At 44.2% G+C, this 14,843-nt stretch overlaps 2 protein-coding genes across 3 annotated transcripts in view; one reads left to right on the top strand and one right to left on the bottom strand.

Annotated features, from left to right (window-relative positions):
- COPG2 (COPI coat complex subunit gamma 2) overlaps nucleotides 1–567 on the top strand; it is a 380,960-nt gene extending 380,393 nt beyond the window's left edge. For both annotated transcript variants that reach the window (XM_059711801.1, XM_059711802.1), the window contains exon 24: nucleotides 287–567. In XM_059711801.1, coding sequence (XP_059567784.1) covers nucleotides 287–417 — 131 coding nt within the window. In that variant the 3' untranslated portion in view covers nucleotides 418–567. The remainder of the gene's footprint in view (nucleotides 1–286) is intronic.
- On the bottom strand, nucleotides 539–13,720 carry MEST (mesoderm specific transcript). Its single transcript, XM_059711803.1, has 12 exons — nucleotides 13,488–13,720; nucleotides 10,217–10,371; nucleotides 8,450–8,529; nucleotides 7,953–8,030; nucleotides 7,698–7,834; nucleotides 7,490–7,548; nucleotides 6,625–6,665; nucleotides 6,090–6,160; nucleotides 5,735–5,839; nucleotides 4,377–4,453; nucleotides 3,302–3,365; nucleotides 539–2,132 (listed from the first exon to the last, which is right to left on the bottom strand). The coding sequence occupies exons 1-12, from the start codon at nucleotides 13,511–13,513 to the stop codon at nucleotides 2,015–2,017; spliced, it is 1,011 nt and encodes a 336-aa protein (XP_059567786.1). The 5' UTR covers nucleotides 13,514–13,720; the 3' UTR covers nucleotides 539–2,014.
- Nucleotides 13,721–14,843: the final 1,123 nt, after the last annotated feature.

The following is a 14,843-nucleotide window of genomic DNA, read 5'->3' as shown; positions in this document are numbered from 1 at the left end:
TTGGCCTAAAACACTCACTTAAATCTCTCCCGTGGATACTAGTGCCACTACCTCCCCCATTTGAGTACTCCAAACCAGTATTCTTGAATACCTTCTATGTACCTGGTATCATGGGAATATAAAAGGTTATTTCAAATTTGTATGTAGGAAGCAGCTCCTACCATAAACACAGATCTCTAGAAAAGCTAAACTAAAATAATAGAAAGGAAATGCAAGCAGAGCATGATAAATTTCACTAGTCAAAGTTTGAGTTCTCAATATGGTTTTCCTCACTTTGTTCTCTCAGGTGTATACAGAGGTGGCTATGATTTATTGGTGAGGGCCAAGCTGGCCTTAGCGGATGGAGTGACCATGCAGGTGACTGTCAGAAGCAAAGAGGAAACGCCTGTGGACGTTATCTTGGCTTCTGTTGGATAAGTTTTTACTGGGCAAGATGAAGCTGATGTACTTCGCTGTCAGTGGGCTTTTAGGCTAGTGGCATGATTTTCCCAGAATCCCGCTTTTAAAGATTAATGATTCTGGAGAAGCAAATTAAATGTTTGGCCCTGAGCCAGCAGATCAAGCAAACGTCTGTCTTTGTGCATGTCTTTTTTTTTTTTTGTCTTTTTTTCTTTTTGTTCCATTGGTCGACTTTGGTGTGATAGTACAGCTTCGGGTGAACATGTAAAGCAAATACTATCCTATACCCCAGCTGCTCAACTTCATTATATTCTTTAATGTAATGTGTCTGAAAGCTCCTGGCAATGTTGGAAAACTTTATCCCGGAGGGGTGGTGGGGAGGGGAAGGCAGAGTCCACTTTTGTCAAAATTCATTTTATTAATAGAAAATAAACACTTATTCCACTTTCAATTGTTATACTTGAGGTTGCTAATTTTTAAAAAAAGAATTTAAAATAATCACCTAATCCTACTTTGACTAAAACAATGAAACTGTGATTTTAAAAAAAGTATTCAGCACCTTTTGCTCACAGGCCTTTCAGAATTTGTTCTTAAAGTTTCTGGAACTTTCCTGTCTGTAAAGTACAGGAATGGCAGAGCTACATGAGGAAGCTTCTCTGGCACAACCAGTGAGAAGTAAGCACTCGTAACAAAAGGAATCCGTGTGCACTCAGCGTGGGCACTGGGACTGCACAACGCTCCCCTCCCCTCCCCGTTAGCTCAGGAGGGATGTGCTTCGAAGCAATGAGGTATGAAGAAGCAGACTGTTATTCGCTGTTAGAACTGGGTCTTTCCAGCCAATAACAGTAAATCTCTGGCACAGATGCGGTTGGTCTTTGATGTCCTATGACTTTTAGGAAATTTTTTAAAGTTTGGATTTAGTTCAATTTATACAGAAGTCAAATATGTTTAATAAGGTTCACTACTCTGCCAGAGTGAGTGTCTGCTGGTGTAGTACCCTAAAATAGATATAACACGTGTCAGTAAATCATAGTCTTAAAGTACACTTAGAATACTGCATTATGTAAAGCTGCATTATTTAAAGCAAAATCTATTTTAACAAAAAGTCTATAATTAGATGCAGCTGACGAAACTAAGCCAAAGTTATGACGGGGAGACTTACTCTCTCCTGAAGCTGCTTAGAAAACAAAAAAAGCACGTGCCCTTAAAGCCACTCAAGGAGAGGGAAGCAGCCATCCTCTCCTCATTCTTTACTACAAGATTCCAATTGGGGCTGAGCCAAAAATTACACTTCTAAGTATTTCAGAAAAGTCTTATGCAAAATAATGTGTGTATCTGCATCCGTGAGTAGCAGTGCTCATCAGACTTTCCTAATAACACAAAGGCAAGTCCATACACTTGATCAGATGTCAAAGGAATGGGAGGTGGACTATCAGGTCACCCTTAGAGCCTCTACTGGCTTTGTCCTATATGCTGTTCACCAATGTGAGTCAGGTGGACCTTTGTGAGAGAAGTGTTTGGTGGCCAGGACCTCTTTGGGGCATTGCTTTCTAAATGGAATACACAACAGATAAGGGAGTAGGGGGAATAATACAGGGAAGCTACTCTTTCCAGCTCAGAAGGAGTTGATGAAGCCCATATATGCATTCAAGAAGCCCATGGGATCCTCTAGCTGTGGGTAGTGGCTAATGTGGTCATCCAGAATCGACACTGTGGACCGCGGCAGCGTTTTCCTAGTGGAAGAGAACAGCATGTAGGTGAACTTGAGGCTGGAGGGAGGGGGAGGGAGGTTAGCCAGTGGGCAGCCCTAGTAAATGTCCTTGCGGACATACCACACTGGAAGGAACCAACAAAGAGCTTATTCAGCTTCTATTTTGGAATTGTGTCTTAGGCAGGTAAGCTTGCCAATTCCATTTATGACACATACAGACTAGGTTTTACATGTTCATAATCCAACAGACAACAACTTAAAAATAAAACACTTTTGCAATACATGTCAAAGCAGGGTGACTTCGAGCTCCTTAGAGAAGCGTAAGGCATCAAATAAGTGGACCACTGTCCAGGTAAGGATAACAAAAGACCTTTCTTAACCGCGAGAGGAGATGAGAGAGGGTATTTTGTTGAAAATTAAATGCAAGCTATTTACTACTGGATCATTTCTACTAGGCCATATGAAGGATGGAACATTCTTATGGAACAAAATCAGTCAAGATTTCATATTCCAACCTTCTGAGTAAGTACCCAGAGCAGTGATGGCGAACCTACGACACGCATGTCAGAGGTGACACGCGAACTCATTTTTTTGGTTGAGTTTTCTTTGTTAAATGGCATTTAAATATATAAAATAAATATCAAAAATATAAGTCTTTGTTTTACTATGGTTGCAAATATCAAAAAATTTCTACATGTGACACTGCATCAGAGTTAAGTTAGGGTTTTTCAAAATGCTGACACGCCGAGATCAAAAGGTTCGCCATCACTAACCTAGAGAAAATGACAACCAGTGACGAGGCACTTTTCCTGTGAGCTCCTCTCCATCTCTCCCTGCAGATGCCCAGCTAAAGCTTTGCAATGAGACTACAGCAAACATTTTTTATCAACTTTACGCACTTCCATTCCTTAGTTCACATGATAGCGTTTTCTTACCTGTCCACCTAGGAATATGTAGCATATGTATATACAGTAAAAACAGGTGTGTAGCTCAAGAGAATGTATAACAACTATACATACATATATATGTATAACTCAAGAGAATGATTAACCATTTCCTGACTTTACATTTATGTGAGAAAAGATTCCTCAGCTCATCCTTTATCATACGTTTCCTGGATGCACAGCCACTGAGGCCAGAGCACTGTCGGGAGGAGGAACTAACAATACGAAGCCCCTGAGGGAGGCTCACCTGTACAGCTCCAAAAACTCCGGATAGGGATGCACCGGGTCAAAAGGCCCGTAGATAAAATGAACTGGGGAAGAGAAAAGGAACTCATTACTAACAGTTTGCACATCTGTTCTCCCCCAGACCAAAATTACCCCTCCAGAACAAATTTTCGTTAAAAAAATTATGATAAAAATCTAGCTGCTTTCAATAAGTAGGTTATAAGAAACTTCTGGGGATAAGCTGACAACTGAGTCCATTTGGGACATTTTCTCTGTACACAGCCGGCCATTCAGCCCTGAGCAGCATTCTCTCTCCCTAACTCCAGGATATTGTCGTTCTTAAAGTCTCTCTCTTAGCAGTAAATGACCCTTGACATTTGAAATCCACCGGTTTTTGAACACTATTTTTATATGTGAGACACAGCACTGATTTTTTTTCTTTTTAAATGTGTAAGTATTAAGAGGTAAATGAGCAAAACCACCTATAGGCTCTTGATTAGTAATTCAAACAGGCTTCTGTCCCAGAATTCAGCATTTAATGTGGTAGTCACTGGCAATGCACAGCAGGAAACCAATCTAACTCCCACTCCAGGCCATGCTATGGTAGTTACCTTAGCAATAGTATCTCAGTGCTTTATATACTTCACTCTACAGCATGGCACTGATGTTCCAGATGTTGGAGAGGGTCACCAGATTAAATAAAGCATGACCAGCTGCATTTCAGATAATGATTTTTTTAAATATATTTTTATTGATTTCAGAGAGGAAGAGAGCAACATCAATGATGAGAATCACTGATTGGCTGCTTTCTGTACGCCCCCTACTGGGGACCGAGCCTGCAACCCAGGCATGTGCCCTGAAAGGTCAACACTCAACCACTGAGCCATACTGGCTGGGCTGATTTTTTTTTCCCCATATCAGTATGTCCCACGTATTGCACAGCACATACTTTTCCTTTAAAAAAAAAAAAAAGGACTTGTTTATCTGCAATTCAAATTTAGTTTTGTGTCTTTTTTATTTTTATTTGCTAAATCAGGCAATTAGTTTAACCCTAGTCCCTCAGTTTTCCTATCAAGATGTAATATAGAAATACTCACTGGGAATAGTTACAGAGGCAAGAGCTCCCACCCAGCGTCTTCTAAACTTCTTCCTCTGATTAATGTACTGTAAGAGACTATAGGACAGGTAAATCAGCGGGAGAACAAGAAACATTTATGGTTAGAGGGGTGCAAAGGCCTGACATGAGCCTCAAGGAACCCAGTGTGTGTTTTAATCCAGGAGCAACTTGGCACGCCTGGGATTAGCCAGCTGAATTTACTCATTTTTGTTAACCTCTACGGTTAACCTCCATGTAGCTGCAGCAAACAGTGTAAGAGTTAATGTTTCTTAGTGTTCGTCAAACAGGAAATGGGATGTAGGAAGGCTGGGAGTTAGCTTGGGTTATGTGTAATGAAAGCCCAGGTTCAGATTGTGCCTCTACCACTAATTAGTTCTGTAACTCAAAGGTCTAACACACATCTTTTGACCCATTTCCTCCTCTTTAAAAATAAGAGAACTGAACTACACAATCGCTAAATTGACATCTACTTCTAATGTTCTAAGTGTAGAAGTTCCTAAGCACAAAGTTTCATTCTCTGCATTTCATCTGACCACAGATAAAACTGAGAATTTCTCCTACAATGACAAGCTGCCATAGCCACATTTTAGAACTCAAACTCATATATTCTCATTATTCTGCCTAAAAACGCCAGGAATTATTTCTAACAGGTGATAGTTGAGTTTCGTAAGTGCTTTTTACATTTTGGAGAAGTATGTGGGAATTTTAAAAGAGGGGTTTTTTTTGCAATTTTTTATAATAAAACAAATCTTTGGGATCCCATTGGGGTGGGAGGGAAGAATGGCTCTCTCTCCTTCACAATTCCCAGCAAAGCCATCAGTTAAAGCCGTGGAAGCTACACTGACCTAGCTGGTCAAAGGACAGCCTTATCTCGAGTAGTTACAGACAGCACCACCTCTAGCCCCTCCGTGAAAGCAGTATCTGAACCAAGGCGTGGGAAGTCTTGGTACAAGACAACGAAATCTCCCTCCTGTTGCTACAGAAAAGATATGAAAAAGGAAGAGACTGGTACCCCGAGGAAGGCACTAAATGCCTTTCATAACTGTGATTAGACATGTTGAAGCATTTAATATTAACAAAAAGTCCGAAGAAGGATTTGCCAAAGCCAATCGGCAATTACAGCTGAACCAGTGTGCCACACTGCTTCGCCTCAGGGCTCACCCTATGATGGATTTCTTTCCTCAGAGAAAGTAGAGCATGACTGTTTTGGGTGCACCTCATAAGTCATAACCAACCTTCTTCTGAGACAGTACAGCCAGCCAAGAACAGAACAAGCAATCCCACATATTCCCCAAAAAAAGCCTCTTGGGAAGCCAAAGCAGAAGGGTTATTTCTTACCTGTCGACAATTAAGTTCCCATCATTGTGGCGTATCGTTGCCCACATGTCCCACAGCTCATTCTCTGAGGGTCGGGTGTATGGCCCAAAGACAGGGGGGACAAGACTGAAAGAGTCAAAAAAAAAAAAAAAACAGAAAGATAAGTGTAAGAAGAATTCAGAATGTCAAATATGATTGGAACCTCAAAACCATGTAGTCTGACCCTTAACTGATTTATGAATTCCTTCTATTCCTTCCCTGGCAAGTGACCAACACCTTTGCTTTAAAATATCAAACCCTAGGATTTGGCCCAGAATTTTAATGGCAGCAGCTTTGTTCCCAGGCTGCAAGAAATCAGTCTTTGACAATGACTTACCCTCGAGAGAACACAAAGAAGTTCAGCATTCGTGTGAGGATGGGTGACAGCAGGCCTCCATCTTTGAGAATCTATAGGTAAATAAGTAAAAATCAAGAATCCAGAGAGAGAGAACACAATCAGGACAGAGGGTTTTATACTAAGAACTTAAAAAAAAAAATAAAAAAGACTTTAGCCAAATCTCCTACTGAAAGGCTTGGCCATTGGCTTTTAGTTTTTTGTTTTGCCAACCCACATTCTCTCATGGAAAGCAAACTGTTTCTAATTCCCTTTAAGATTCCATTTCTGCACGTCACTAAATCCCTAAGACGTCTGATGTCTTCAACTTCAGACTGAGGTCCCAATTTGTCAACCATCATGCTGATGACACAAATCTTTGAGATACTGTATTTCTCCAAATACCATTGATCTCTAATTCTCATATTTTCATAAGAAGGGAAAAACTAACTCCTAATGTAAACTGATGAGAAGGATTTTATCTGCGGCCTTTTACAACAATCTAAAGAGCTACAATCTAGTCAGTGGAGGAGCCAACCTTATGGAGCAGGAGCGGGTGGTGAGTCTCGGGAAATATACCTGTAGGAAAAGAAGAGACTTCTTTAGTCATTTTCCAGCAACTTTAAGGCAAACATCGGTCCCTTATTGGAGACTATCTACCCTACTCACTGTCACCTTTGGGGCCTTCACTGCTAAAAAACTAATTATAAATAAATTAGTATTGCCATCCTAATTCCTTCCCCATAGAATTCTAGGTTTAACAGGTCAAAGAAAGTATATCCCACTGGGATTACTTTCAGATTGTAAAGGTACAGAAACGGGGAAAATGATGTACACGGTCGTCCATACTGCTGACGACAAGGCTCTGACTCCCCCCGTGTTTCTCCCCATGCCTCAGAACACAGTGTTGTTAATGACTGGGGCAGAAAAAGAAACCAGGGATTCTTCAGGAAGTGTGGGTCCTTAAAAAACACACACACACACATCTAGGCCCTGGCGGAGTAGCTCAGTTGGTTAGAACGTCATCTCCGTACGCCATCGGGTCACATACAAGAATCAACCAATGAATGCATAAATGAGTGAAAACAAATTGATGTTTCTGTCAAATCAATTTTTTTTAAAAGCACATATTACAACACAGCTTTTTATTAACTGAATATCACCATCATTAATTTCCTTTGTAATCCTAATATATATATATATATTTTTTTTTTAAAAAAAACATTATCTTGAGAAAGGGTCATTATATCTCATCAGACCACCAAAGTGATTTATGGCGTAAAAAAGGTGAAGACCCCCTCGTTAAACTGTCTGTTGGCAATGATACCATCCGAGTGCCGTTTAGTGTCACTGATATCAAAATGTGGCCCTCGCCCCCTTCCACCCACTGCCCAGGCAATTACCTCCATTGGACAGACAGAGACTCTTTATGGTCAGCCGACCAGAGCGATTCTGCTTGAACCTAGAAACGGGAGGCAGATGCATCTGAGTGAGTGGGCGAGCGCCAACGCAGCGGCTGAAGACAAACTTCCGAAGGCGAAAGGGCTAGAAAGACCCCAGGAACAATGGACTTTCCCCAGCATCTTAAATGAGTGACACGGCTTCACTGACCTGTAGAGAAGCTCCTGAGCCACGATGTCTCCGTAATCATGCGACAGAAGGTTGACCCTGCGGTTCTGAAGCCCCAGGTGCTGCAAGAGCGCCTCCACGATGCTGGCCTGCTCGAAGATGGAGTAGTGGTGCGGTCTCTAGGGGAAGGAAGCCCAGACACACGATGAAGTCATGAGTGCCGATCTGTCTGCCGGCCTGACCCCTCCATCGCACCCACCCGTCCCTGAACCCTGGTCCCATCCAGAAGCTGCTTACCGGTTTGTCGCTGAAGCCAAAGCCTAAGAAATCGAGGGCAATCACTCGATGGAACCGATGTGTGAGACCTTCCCAGATCTACGAGAAAGAAAGGGATGATTTGGTCTCTCTGATCCTGCCCGTCCCCTCCAACCTACAGCAGCGAAAGGGTTTCATCCCTTTCTCAGCTTAACAAACAGACTTCAGTAAAGGGAAAGCCCACAGGAAACCACCATAGGCCCGCAGATGATCCTCTTACAAAGGGCTTTATTCCTAATAATCAATCTCTATTGAGGGAGGCACTCCTGCATTTTTAACTTGGCGATGAGCCCTCCCAGATTGCCAAATGGTTTTTTACTCCCTTTTCATTTACTCCCAGTAAATGAAAAATAGTTCTACATTCAATCCTATTTTATTAAGCAATTCAAATATGCAAGAGCCTTTCAGTGCTGATAACAAAATCCTTGATTTTGGACTTTTAAAGACGTAGTAGGACCTAGAAAGTCTGATTTCCTTACCTTGTACCAATCATAGCTGGATGTTGGAAAGCCATGTAAAAGCACGACTATCTCAGGACTTCCGACCACGCCGAAAGAATCTGGGAAGAAGGAGAGAGATGGGTTAGGCCAACTCCCTGTAAAGATAACCTTGAAGATAATAAAATCTACGCAATGTGATATAAAGGACAAGAAATCCTGTCCAAGTTAATTAATTTAAAAAATAGAGTTCTTTTTAAAATGCAAGCTTATCACTTTAGGTAGAAATAGGCATTTGATTTTTCGAAATCTTAACTATTTAAAAAATATAAATATTAAGATATTTTTATATTAAAAAATATAAATAGGATACTTTATATGAAAATACTTAAAGGGAGTCTGCTTAATTTCACCAATATTTTTTAAGTATTTCTCCCATTATTGTGTATTATGTAAATTGCTTTTCACATTAAAAAGTAAACTTTCACAGTTAAGCATATATGATCACAATATATTAACTACAGATTCTTTGTACCCTATCATTAATGACCTCACAAAATTCTCTAAAATACAGCAACTCTTCCTCAACCTTGTGAGAACCTTAGTTTACACTGTTTGTCCCGCACTTTTATTTCCCAGAGAGGAGATAAATATCAAAATCCAGTATCAAAAGCATCATGCTCAAACTATTGCAAAATTCGAACTATAAGAAAGGATTGACCAATATAAATAGGAACAGTTCTTAATAAACATCTTTTAAATTAGCCAAACATTTAAATAGTAGAACACCTTGCTGATAATACTAGATTAAAACTGATATATTCATATACTGCCAATGGCATGAGAATTTGAAAATAAGGTTTGCAAAATAATTTAGTTAGAAGCAATTTAAAATTTTATATATTTTATCCTGTACGTCTTATTCTTTAAATCCTTGTAAGTAAAATCATTCTATTTACAAGTAGTATAGTTTGAAAATATAAGGAAAAAATAAACACATATATAAAAATTTCCCTTCGACATTACCTAAAACATTGAAAAATTGGAAACAACCTAAATGACGAAAATAAAGAAAATTATATACTTACTTCACTGATGATAGCAAATGAGAGGAGGTCAGGAGCAATAATGAAAAACGGTTTATGACAAACATTTTTCGTTATTGCTCTTGACCCCCGCCCAAAAGAAATCTTTCCCAATCTTGTTCTTCAGGTTAGTTACCTATAAAATGAGGTTAATGGCACCTATCTCCAATTACTGTTATAGAGATTAAATGAATTAATATTGAAAATATAATTCAATGCCTAGCATATGGTAATTACTTGATAAGTAGCAGTCATAACAATAATTATCATTAGCATATTAATTTATACAAAGGTATAAGACTTAAATCATAGTTAGTTATGCATATAACAATCTTGATAGTAAACAAAATGAAATCAGGAATTGGCAGGGGGGAGACAACTAATGGTAGCTTTATCTATGAATACTGTTTATATTACCCGACACTAGGGGCGCTCCAAAGGAAAAAACCTATCAATACAAATCAGCTACAAAAAATTATAGTAAAAGGTCAGTTCTTCAGAGATTGGAATCTCAATTTTACCACCCGCGCCCTCCCAGCAGTTTCCTTTGCATTTCCCGTTTCCCTGCTATCACGGGGTTTCGCCCACTCCTTCAAGCACATTTCCTGGAAAATGGGGTTTCCCTCCCCATCACTGAGGGCCAAGAGAGACCAATTGACACAAAATAAGTAAGTGAGACCCCGGGGGCCTGTATGCACAGGGGGTCCAACGGTCCTGTTCTTACCTTGGTAGAAGATGCGCAGTCCCTTGTAGGTGAAATATTTGCCTGACAACTTCCATGAGTGAAGAGCAGGGGACAACTTGGGGGGCGGGATGTATAGATAGGCCGCAAGCAGGGGTATTGCCAGAAGCCCCACATGCACCCACCACTCCCTCATCCTGTGGGAAAATCAGAGACCAGGCGTAAGCAGTCAGGTGACATTGTACACGCGTCTACAAGCCCACATTGGCAAGACAGGGTGAGATTGCTGTACCATGCGGTGACGTTCTTGCCCTCATATGAACCATGGCGGAAATGTTTCCAAGAAGAGCGTAAGTTCACCTCTGCCTGCTATGGCAATCACCATATTTGCTCACCATTCTAATTTCCAGGAGGAAAAATATATTATTTTTAATATGTAATCGTCCTCCTCTCCTCCCCATTTTAATCACTCAGCCCCTCCCTTGTGCTGTTCTCAAGACCTACTGGAGAGGTTTTTATGTAAAATAAAAGGGAGCGTTCTAAGTGCCGTCGTGCACCTTTTCATTGGCTTTTCCTGGGGGGGGGGGGGTCCTCTCCCATGTAGTCAAAAGCTCTACCACCACCATATATATTTTGAACTAATGTTTTAAAATATGTATGTATAGTAATAGTACATGTCCTTCCGCAGAAAGTTGCTCTTGATTTGTTAGTATTTGACCCCAGTGCAGCCCTGTTGAATACTACTATCGGGGTTCATGTGGAGAAACTGCTTGGGGTAAAGAGGCGGTGAAATAAGAAGATAGGTGCCCTGCATATTCCAACGGAAGCAGCTTTGCGTGACCCTAAATATCTAAGCTCTTGAGAGGTGAGGGCAGCAGATTATATTTCTGCTTTTCTTGGGGAAGCTTCCATTTATTGAATTTCTTAGGATTCCCCTTTCCCCTCCTCCCCCTCCCCCCCCCCCAAAAAAAAGGCGGAACTCATACCCAACATCTGGGAATGGATTTTGTCACTGGGAGGAGAGCATGGTTTTCGCACCCAACCTTCCCAAGCCCTGGACTTCAAAGGTCAACTTGTCCATAAGGACAATGAGCGCTAAACGGGAATTAGGAACAGTTTCTCCTGTTTCCATCTTATCAGGGAAAGAATTATCAGTAGAATGGAAGTGCTCTCAAAATAGCCAGAATGGAAATACCTTCTAAAACTAAAAAAAAATAATAATAAAAAAATCCAGAGCCATAAATAAGAAATTAATTGACGAAGCTCTCGTGGAAATGGCTTTGTGTCTGTACACACGCCCTTTCACCATATTACAGGTAATCTGGCCACAATCCCTACCCATCACAAAATATATTTTTACTCTAAAATAAATAAGCCTGTGGTTCCAACAGGTAAAAACAAACAAAAAAAAATCTTTTAGGTGTCATTACGGCAATTCCCGCCACACCAAAGTACCTGTCCCTAAAAAAAAAAAAAAAAAAAAAAAAAAAATCCAGTCAGTGGCTTGGTTCTACCTTCCTTTCAAGGTAATACTAGAAACAATTTTTTTAAATGCCTGGAAGGTGACGACTGCATCTCAGTTTTCACCACACAACAGGAGTAGGGTGCATCCCCACATCTCTTTGAAAGATGAGATGACAAAAAGCATTAGGTTTAGACTGTCCATTCCTCAGAGCTATTATCTGTGCCACACTCCCGCTCATACATTTTTCAGGGTCGCGTTTCGTCACGCCTCCTCCCCCGCTTCTCTCCTTCATTCAGGTCCCAGCAGCCGGGTATCTGCAATGACTCAGCAGCGAGCCAGGGAGGGGCTACCCGAGGAGCAGGCGGGAGGAGCACCCCCACCCAGTGGGGGGCGGGGGACGGCTACGCACGCTGCTCCTGAACACCCCCTCCCTCCACGCATTGCCTCCTCCTCGACGCCAAGAAAACCAAGAAGCTGCATCTCGGGAAGTCGTTTTCCGTCGTCATCACCTCAGTAAAAATGCCCCTAATGACGTCGTAGGATTTTTTAGTAGGGAAGCAGCCTCGCAGTCAGTAAGCAAAATGAATTAAACGTTTTTAACCAACATCTCCGTTATTTTATGAGCCATAAGGCAAGAGAATAAATTTGGCAAACCATAGTACAAACCTTCTGGGAATTCATCAACCATTCCCAGCCTTGATTTCTTTATCTTGTAAATAGGAAAAATTACGTTTAACACCACCAAACCCCACCGTAGGGCATCGCGTGAGGCTAAGAGCGCCTTTGCAACCCCGTGCGAACAATCCATGCGTAACACGACGATTGGGTCACCTCGCCATTCTCACTTAGCTTTTTGTTACTGAAAATCTCAAAATACTTACGCTCGGGGATAACAAACTCGGGCAAATCCCAGTCACCCCTATGCGGTACCTAACACCTCGGCGACCCCAGGCACTGGAAATCGTCAACTGCGCCACGGCCATCCCGGAGCCTTGCAATTACGAGCCGCGCCAGGGTGCTACCTGCTGCTAAAATCCCAAACCGCGCCAAGGGAAAGCCCGCGCCTGGAAATCCTATTGCGCCACAACAATACCTGGGGCTTGAACGCCTGATAGCATCACGGCAACGGCAGCATCTCGAAATTCTGAATCACGCCAAGGAGATGCAGGGTTCTAAAAACCCTCAACTGCGTCAGGGTGATGTCGGGTGTTAAAATCTTAAATCGCACCAGGATGAAACCGGCTCTGGAATCCCGAAATCACGGGGTCTACAAATCCTCAATCGCGCCGGGGCGACGGCGGGGTCTAACAATCCGAAAATGCGCCAGGATGACGCCGAGTCTAGAAATCCTAAATCGCGCCAAGGCGACGGCGGGGTCTAGAAATTTTAAATCGCGCCAGGGCGACGGCGGGGTCTAAAAATCCTAAATCGCGCCAGGGCGACGGCGGGGTCTAGAAGTCCTAAATCGCGCAAGGGCGATGCCCGGATCTAAAAATCCTAAAAGGCACCAGGGCGACGCCGTGTCTAGAAATCCTAAATCGCGCCAATGCAACGTGGGTGTCTAAAAACCCTAAATCGCGCCAGGGCGATGCCGAGGTCTAAAAATCTTAAATCGCGCCAGGGTTCTAGAAATCCTAAATCAGAGAGACCCCAAGTTCTACGTGCGTAAGAGACATCCCCTCCCAAGTAGATGGAGCAGGAGGGTCCCCCACCCAGCCTCCCGTGGGGTTTTCCCTCCGCCGCGCGAGTAGCGGACCCGCCGCCCCAGCTCGGAAACAGAGTCCCTACCCGTTAGCCAGCACCCCGGCGCCGATCCCAACCACACCCCCTCGCCGGGCGCGCACCCACCTGGGGAGGCGATCTCGGCGCACCATGGCTGTGTCTTATCCCATGCCGCACAGCACACCGAGCCGGAGCACGGGTGCCGGAGCCGGACAGACCCTGCCCGCGAGGGCAGCGCGGACCGCGGCAAGCAGCGAAGAACGGCCACCCGACCGCGGCAAGCAGCGCACGGCCACCCGGGCGCGCTGCGGCAATGCGCGAGGTGCGACTGCCGCAGAGGAGGCGCCAGGATGTGCTGGTTGCCGCGGCAGCGCGGAGCCAGTGGGCGCCGGCTTTTAGAGCCCACCCACGCCCCGCCCCTCGCCGCCCACCGCGCCGCAGTGCCCCGCCCACCGCAGCCGCTGCAGACACCGCGCGTCACTCTCCCAGAGGCTCCTCTAGGGGGCACCTTCAGTGTGTGGGCCCCCACTGCTGGCACACAGCCCCCGCAACACTGGGCTCCAGGTTCTGCAACAGAAGTCCTCCTCTGGCGAGTTAATGCCGCAGGAAAAGCTTAACAGAGCCCTGAAATCCTCACCTTCCCCTTTGACCACCCGGTGGGCCCCCCAACCCCAGAGATAGCTGATCGACCTCAGGTGTGGCATCCGCTCCGTCTGGCGCCATGCCCGGGGCGTGGGCTCTGAACTACACGAGTGCCCGATTCGAAGCAGCGGTCTACAGGTGCTCGAAACGTCCCAGGTCCCTAAGAATGGGTAACCACTACGGCACAAACAAGTGGCTAGGGAATGACAAGATCTACGCAGCGACCACCAGGAAAATCGCCTGATTCACAGGTCGGCCGCTGCGGAGCAAAAAGGTCACAACCAGCGAACATCTGAGTCTCTCGCTCCGCCATTGGGCACAACACAGGCCTCATGCTAGAGCCGGGCAGCAGCCCGCCCGCGGCACCCACCCCCAGCAAAGGATCCGTTCTGCGCCAGAATGAATGACCATCACGGTTGTGAGACGAAAGCTCCCCTTTATGTAAGACTGGATTCACAACGCAAGGGCCCCAGTGTCACAGAAAAGTAGGAAGGATTATTTTTGTCCTCAACCATAATCCTTTCAAAAGTCGTTACTACGCCTCTGACAAGGAAAGGGTAGAGAATCACAGTGTCTGTGTTCATTTTCTGGTTGTAAATTGGAATTCGGAGGAACGCACGAGGGCTGCAAGCGAGACAGGCAGCCCGAGCAGTGCCGGCTCCCTCCAGCGGGGGCGCTGCAGGCCTCTCCTCACTCGCGCCTGCCTGCCGCTCCTCAGCCCAGAGCGCAGGCCAGCGCGGATGGCAAAGGCCGGTCCAATGGAGCCCACCCAGTCCCAACTGCACCAGCGGGCCGAGGGCCACCAACCACACCCGGGAGAAACCGCCAACCATGAGCATG

The sequence above is a fragment of the Myotis daubentonii genome, chromosome 10 (genome assembly GCF_963259705.1).
Source record: "Myotis daubentonii chromosome 10, mMyoDau2.1, whole genome shotgun sequence".
NCBI lineage: Eukaryota > Metazoa > Chordata > Mammalia > Chiroptera > Vespertilionidae > Myotis > Myotis daubentonii.
The sequence above is the reverse complement of the archived record's forward strand: the minus strand, read 5'-3'. Positions and strand labels throughout refer to the sequence as shown.

Coding starts and splice junctions, on each gene's coding strand:
- MEST (XM_059711803.1), bottom strand. CDS start 13,513: ATGGTGCGCCGAGATCGCCTCCCCAG. Junction 5,840..6,089: donor TTCTTTGTGTTCTCTCGAGG/GTAAGTCATTGT, acceptor TGACTCTTTCAG/TCTTGTCCCCCCTGTCTTTG. Junction 2,133..3,301: donor GAGTTTTTGGAGCTGTACAG/GTGAGCCTCCCT, acceptor CTCTTCCACTAG/GAAAACGCTGCCGCGGTCCA.